Source organism: Pyxicephalus adspersus, chromosome 9 (assembly GCF_032062135.1).
Source record: "Pyxicephalus adspersus chromosome 9, UCB_Pads_2.0, whole genome shotgun sequence".
In the NCBI taxonomy this organism is placed as follows: domain Eukaryota; kingdom Metazoa; phylum Chordata; class Amphibia; order Anura; family Pyxicephalidae; genus Pyxicephalus; species Pyxicephalus adspersus.
The window spans coordinates 65,245,460-65,251,131 of NC_092866.1; the positions used below are offsets into that span (position 1 = coordinate 65,245,460).

At 48.3% G+C, this 5,672-nt stretch overlaps 2 protein-coding genes across 5 annotated transcripts in view; one reads left to right on the top strand and one right to left on the bottom strand.

Moving 5' to 3' along the window:
- Positions 1-470, top strand: part of C9H11orf16 (chromosome 9 C11orf16 homolog) — a gene marked incomplete in the record, with an annotated part of 8,229 nt that extends 7,759 nt beyond the window's left edge. The window contains 1 exon segment of the mRNA XM_072422344.1: positions 223-470. Coding sequence (XP_072278445.1) covers positions 223-315 — 93 coding nt within the window.
- Positions 471-1,174: 704 nt separating this feature from the next.
- Positions 1,175-5,078, bottom strand: AKIP1 (A-kinase interacting protein 1). Of its 4 annotated transcripts, XM_072422348.1 has the most exons (5): positions 4,892-5,078; positions 4,293-4,452; positions 3,621-3,701; positions 2,658-2,771; positions 1,175-1,887 (listed from the first exon to the last, which is right to left on the bottom strand). In XM_072422348.1, exons 2-5 carry the CDS (start codon positions 4,440-4,442, stop codon positions 1,705-1,707), a joined length of 528 nt encoding a protein of 175 aa, XP_072278449.1. In that variant the 5' UTR covers positions 4,443-4,452; positions 4,892-5,078; the 3' UTR covers positions 1,175-1,704. The 4 variants fall into 4 exon arrangements, with proteins under 4 accessions (XP_072278449.1, XP_072278447.1, XP_072278448.1 ...); XM_072422346.1 differs by lacking the exon at positions 4,892-5,078 and having other exon boundaries at positions 4,293-4,869; XM_072422347.1 differs by lacking the exon at positions 4,892-5,078 and having other exon boundaries at positions 1,175-1,884; positions 4,293-4,861.
- Between the last annotated feature and the right edge of the window lie 594 nt (positions 5,079-5,672).

Below are 5,672 nucleotides of genomic sequence, written 5' to 3' on the forward strand. Positions count from 1 at the left end.
ACATATACCGCAGTGCTGTACAGAGGAGCTGACACTCTAATGTCCCCCTACAGTCACACACTAATATTATACATTTATATAGCTCTGACATATACCGCAGTGCTGTACAGAGGAGCTGACACTCTAATGTCCCTCCACAGTCACACACTATTATTATACAGTTATATAGCTCCGACATATACCGCAGTGCTGTACATTGTATCTGATGATTTCCTCCCGCAGGCTGCCCAGCAGAGGAGGACGGAGAATCATTACAAAGAAGTTGCAGAAAAGGTTTTCCAGGCTGAGCAGAGAGTTCGGGATTTCGAGGCATGAAATTTGAATTCCATAAAAACCCTGGAAACAAAACTTGAAATTTTCAGCACTCAGCTGGGGGGTCCCCATGCCCCACCCCCCCATAGCGATCGCCCATTATGGGGGGTTCTCAGGTCTGTACCCTGGCTGTGCCCATTGTTAGGGTTCCCATTAAATTTGCCCTCGGTCTGNCACTGAGCCAGTCCCATCAGTCTCTGTACAGAGGAGCTGACACTCTAATGTCCCCCCACAGTCACACACTATTATTATACAGTTATATAGCTCCGACATATACCGCAGTGCTGTACATTGTATCTGATGATTTCCTCTCGCAGGCTGCCCAGCAGAGGAGGACGGAGAATCATTACAGAGAAGTTGCAGAAAAGGTTTTCCAGGCTGAGCAGAGAGTTCGGGATTTCGAAGCATGAAATTTGAATTCCATAAAAACCCTGGAAACAAAACTTGAAATTTTCAGCACTCAGCTGGGGGGTCCCCATGCCCCACCCCCCCCCATAGCGATCGCCCATTATGGGGGGTTCTCAGGTCTGTACCCTGGCTGTGCCCATTGTTAGGGTTCCCATTAAATTTGCCCTCGGTCTGGAGTTTTGCTTTACCAAATATTTAACAAATTCTCTATTTTTTTGCCTTCCTCTGAATGATTTTTCAGATGTAATGAGATCAGAACGGATTTATAAAATAATGATACTTTCATCAATGAATTGCAATAAATCTCAATATCAAGTTTATTTTTGGGATGTCCCATAATATTTAAGATCCCGTGTTGTGTTGTTTTCATTGGAGGAGGGACATGAGGCGGGGCTTTCCCTGGGGGCGTGTCCTAAACACACCATTTTCACACTTATTACACCTGACTCAGATAGAAGTTCACAAAGTTTATTATAAATTACAGAAAAATACAGCTCAACAAGAACATTGAAATGTGAATGTCACTGACGGCGCCCTCTGCTGTCCAGCAGCAGGCATTGCACCCTATTACTAATACAATCCCAAACATATATTAAAAACATTCATTCCCTGACAGCAACATTCCTCACACAATCAGAAAATATAAAAGATTTATGCAGCAAATTAGAAACAAAGTGCAGAAACCTGTAAGCATGATTCGTCACGATTTGAGGAACTTATAAGTCATGCTAAAGTCAGCATTGTAGGTCATTTTAGCATGCCTTAAGTGATAGATCTGTTCCAATGAGCTGTGACTGAAGACCGGACAGGTTTGTTGTGCCAGAAGCAGGGACTGTTCATTGCTCTCCACCAGTTGGGTGAAAAATTGGTGAATGATGCATCACCCTTAGAAGTAAGGTCCAATTATAGGAATCCAATGGTGACAAGGATTTGGTGACCCCACACTGCTGAGAGTACCGCTGATGAGGCATCAAACAATTCCGGCTACACATTGAAGGTTAAATCGACGCTCTGGCCGGCCGTCAGATTCACAATACGAGTCTGCGGCTGGCAATTCGGAGAGCCGGCAGATATGCTGTACGTCCCCGGGGCCACCTCGATGTACACATCCCGGGGGTGCGTCCTCTTTGCGCCGCTCTGCGCCAGGGGAGGGGACAGTGAGCTCTGCTGAGCAAAGAACACACAGTGCAATGTTCACATTAAAGAGAACCGGTCACAGCACAAGGTTCTATAAACAGCTAATTTTTGAGTTATCGCACATTGGTAATTTGGGGGGGCACAGATACCCCTACACCTATTACAAAACCCAAACTCATAATCCCCTGCATGCTGCACTGTGCTATCCAGGAACAGGAGCCGATTTCCAGGGCTGATATTCATTGTCCAGTGAGCCCTCTGGAGGCGATACTGGGAACTGCAGGCTCTGGACAGGTGTCCTCCTAAAGCAGGGGTGTCAAACTCAGGCCCGCGGGCCAAATCTGGCCCCCACTGTAATTATATTTGGCCCGTGAGAAAATACCAAATGTATACAAGAGCTGGCCCACCGGTAGCCAGTCCATGCACCGCTAATACTACAAATCCCAGGATGCTCTGCTGGGGCATCAATCAGGACCCACAAGGGCCCCATTCTCTGTTGACATTCATTGACCTTGCCTAATTGTAGATGTTTTTTCAATAAATATCAACACCCCAAAATATCAACATGTGGACTTTTTCCACATTTTTCATTTTGACCTACTGTGTATTTGAGTTTGACACCCCTGGTCTAAGGGGTCATTTCTGGGCCACTGAGTGACCACCAAGCTTACCACAAAGGCCGGCTACATGTTATTTCTTATTACACCTACAATTGTGAGGAGGCCCCATATACAGCGGTCAGTCTCCCAGCACCCCTCCAATTCATCAGTTGTGACACCTGGGGACACAGCGCTGCTCACCATGCGTGATCCCAGCCTCTGCGCCACTTGCGGTGATCTTCTGTGGTGAAATCGGCCAATGTGCTGCTTTTCTTGCTCGGTAATCCCCGATGGAGGTAAACAGCCGTGATACGCCTGATTTATTCATCAGAATGACATCAGTATTAGAACAGAAATAAAATGTGATCCCAGACCGCCCCCTGCTGGTGATTGATGGTATTGCAGACACATATCAGGGTGTGTATTATAGGGAAGATTCATTGTATTGTTAGCAGATTATAGCCCCCTGGACCCTCAGACTGACCCCAGGGATGTAGAGTGGGCACCCTCAGTGGCACCTCTCACTGTCAGGGTGATAGACCACCCCTCGTATGCAGCAGTAATCCTGTGCACATCCCATCCATCAACCCCAGGGTTCCAAGGACCCCATACTGCCCCAAGCTCCCTTTAGACTAGGGGAGTCAAACTCAAATACACAGTGGGCCAAAATTAAAAACTTAGACAAAGTCACGGGCCAAACGTGAAACTGAAAAAGCACCACTACTACAATTCCCTGCTTCTATAAAACAGTCCAATGCGGGGCCACGCATAGGCAGAGAGGCCGCTGGTCTATAGAAGCGAGTGATGCCGGGAATTGTAGTAGTGACGCTATTTCAATGCAGTGGCGGGCCAGCTGCAATTCATTTTTAGTATTCCAGTATTATAAAAAAGGATGTTGGGGGCCAGATTTGGCCCGTGGGCCAGAGTTTGACACCCCTGCCATAGACCAATAATAACATCAGCTATTAGTAAAATGTCTCCAGGGGGTGCAGGGGTGTTATGGCCAGGAATCCCCTACAATTACTTTGCCCTTCATGTAACACGTGAGCTTCAATGTGATTTCTATGATTCTAATAAGGAACCAATATCAACCCCACTATAACCCCCCCCCCTCCAATATAACCCCCCGGGGAAGAGGTGTGGCGGTCATGTGACCAGGTTTACCTTGCACCGTTCTGTGCTGTGACGCATGAAGTCCGACATGGCGGTAAAAGCTTCTTCTAGGGTGAGCGCAGTCCCATCGTCCTGCCGAGACAAAATACACCGAACATGGCGGAAGATTCAACATAGTACAGACCTGCTGCATCTCCAGAGCACCCAGACTTCCTGCGGGGTCTAAGGAGTTCTGGGGGTCACAGAATTCTCTGCAGGGTCTAAGGAGTATTGGGGGTCACAAGATTCTCTGCAGGGTCTAAGTAGTATTGGGGGTCACAAGATTCTCTGCAGTGTCCAAGAAGTTCTGGGGGTCACAAGATTCTCTGCAGGGTCTAAGGAGTACTAGGGGCCACAAGATTCTGTGCAGGGTCTAATGAGTACGGGGGGCCACAAGATTCTGTGCAGGGTCTAAGGAGTTCTGGGGGTCACAAGATTCTCTGCAGGGTCTAATGAGTACGGGGGGTCACAAGATTCTCTGCAGGGTCTAAGGAGTGCTGGGGTCAGAAAATTCTTTGCAGGGTCCTGGGGGTCACAAAATTCTTTGAAGGGTCTAAAAAGTGCTGGGGGGCACAAGATTCTCTGCAGGGTTCAAGGAGTGCTGGGGGTCACATGTAGACTCCACATAGTAACCGGAATTGTACTGATCACACAGAAATGGCAGAACTCCCTCCTGGTACATACCTCATGGACCCCCATCCCATTCCGGATGCCCTTGGGTCTGTGTGCGGCCCACCAGTCCACCTCCCTCCGTCTGGCTCTCTCCAGCACCTCCCTGGCCCGCTCAGAGGTCCTGCGTAGGGACTCCTCCATCTGCCGGTACTGCCCCTCCATCCACCATAATCTACGGGACAAGCAGAGGAGGGTAACAAGGAGCAAAGTACCCCCACCCCCATACAATATACCCCATGTCACATGACTTCTCATAGGGGGGATTCCTAATACTTCAATATTGGAACGTATAGATAACAGGGGGGCTGATAGAAGGAGTGGGGTATATGATTGGGGTAATTGGTGGGTTGGGCAGTGATGGCAGAGGGGGGTATATAATTAATGGGGGAGGGGGTGTTGATAGAAGAAGTGGGGTATATAATGGAGGGGGGGGGTATAATAAAGACAGGGGGGGGTCTGATGAAAAGAAAGAGGGGGCAAAGGGGGTTACTGACAGTTCAGGGAGGGGTATCACGCTGGGGGTGGGGTAGGTTTTGGAGCAGAGAGGGGTAAGGTGAAGTAATGATGGGGGAATTCTCAGAGACCCCAATACAGCCGGCCCCGCCCCTTACCTCCGATACAATGTATCAGCCTCAGTCACGTGGCCCCTGACAGTATTATCATCCGCCCCAAGATGCCATTCGCCGGCCTCTCACGTGGTCACGTTCTCGTCATCATGCCCCGCCTCTCAGACGTCGTGCGTGATTGTCGGTCTGGGAGTTCCACACACAAGATGGCGGCTGTAAGAGGGGCGGGGAGGATCTGACTGAGGCCTGGAGCTGTCTTTATACCTTAATACCATGTTTAGGGGTGAATGGGCTCACACCAACCTGCCGCTGTGTATTGTTATAATATTTTATATATATATATACTATATATTCATAAGCTATATATAGTCTGAGTATACAATGAGGGCGGAGTCAGCCTTAATATGAGGGCGGAGTCAACAATACAATGGGCGGGGTCACCAGAATAAGTCCTTCCTTTCTATGTGTAATTCACAGCTTGAGCTACAGAGCCTGTACACACCAAGTTGCTCATAGATATGTACACACATACAAGCCTGGCGTAAACTCTTCTCTGTGGGCACTTCAAAATCCAGTAAAAGACACTTCAAGATCGAGTACTGGACTAAAAGATATTTTTGGGGAGTCAAATCTATTTAGGACAAAGTAACAGGGTCTTATTAAAGTCCCCCCCCCCCGACCAATTCATTGCACTGTTCCCTCCATTGCAGCAAAATACAAGAAGCAATGACACCATCGTTGCAGTCATGTGACAGTGTAGGGTGCTGGTGATTGGCTGCTGGTCTGAGGTCACATGGTCCTGTGTATTTATGACTGGCTGTGATAG

What these genes read in the sequence shown, in the direction of transcription:
- AKIP1 (XM_072422346.1), bottom strand. Translation starts at nt 4,535, where the DNA reads ATGAGAAGTCATGTGACATGGGGTATATTGTATGGGGGTGGGGGTACT. An exon ending in ATGGGATGGGGGTCCATGAG is followed by an intron (nt 3,702 to 4,292) that starts GTATGTACCAGG and finishes TTGTCTCGGCAG; the next exon opens with GACGATGGGACTGCGCTCAC. An exon ending in AGAGGCTGGGATCACGCATG is followed by an intron (nt 1,888 to 2,657) that starts GTGAGCAGCGCT and finishes TTCTTTGCTCAG; the next exon opens with CAGAGCTCACTGTCCCCTCC.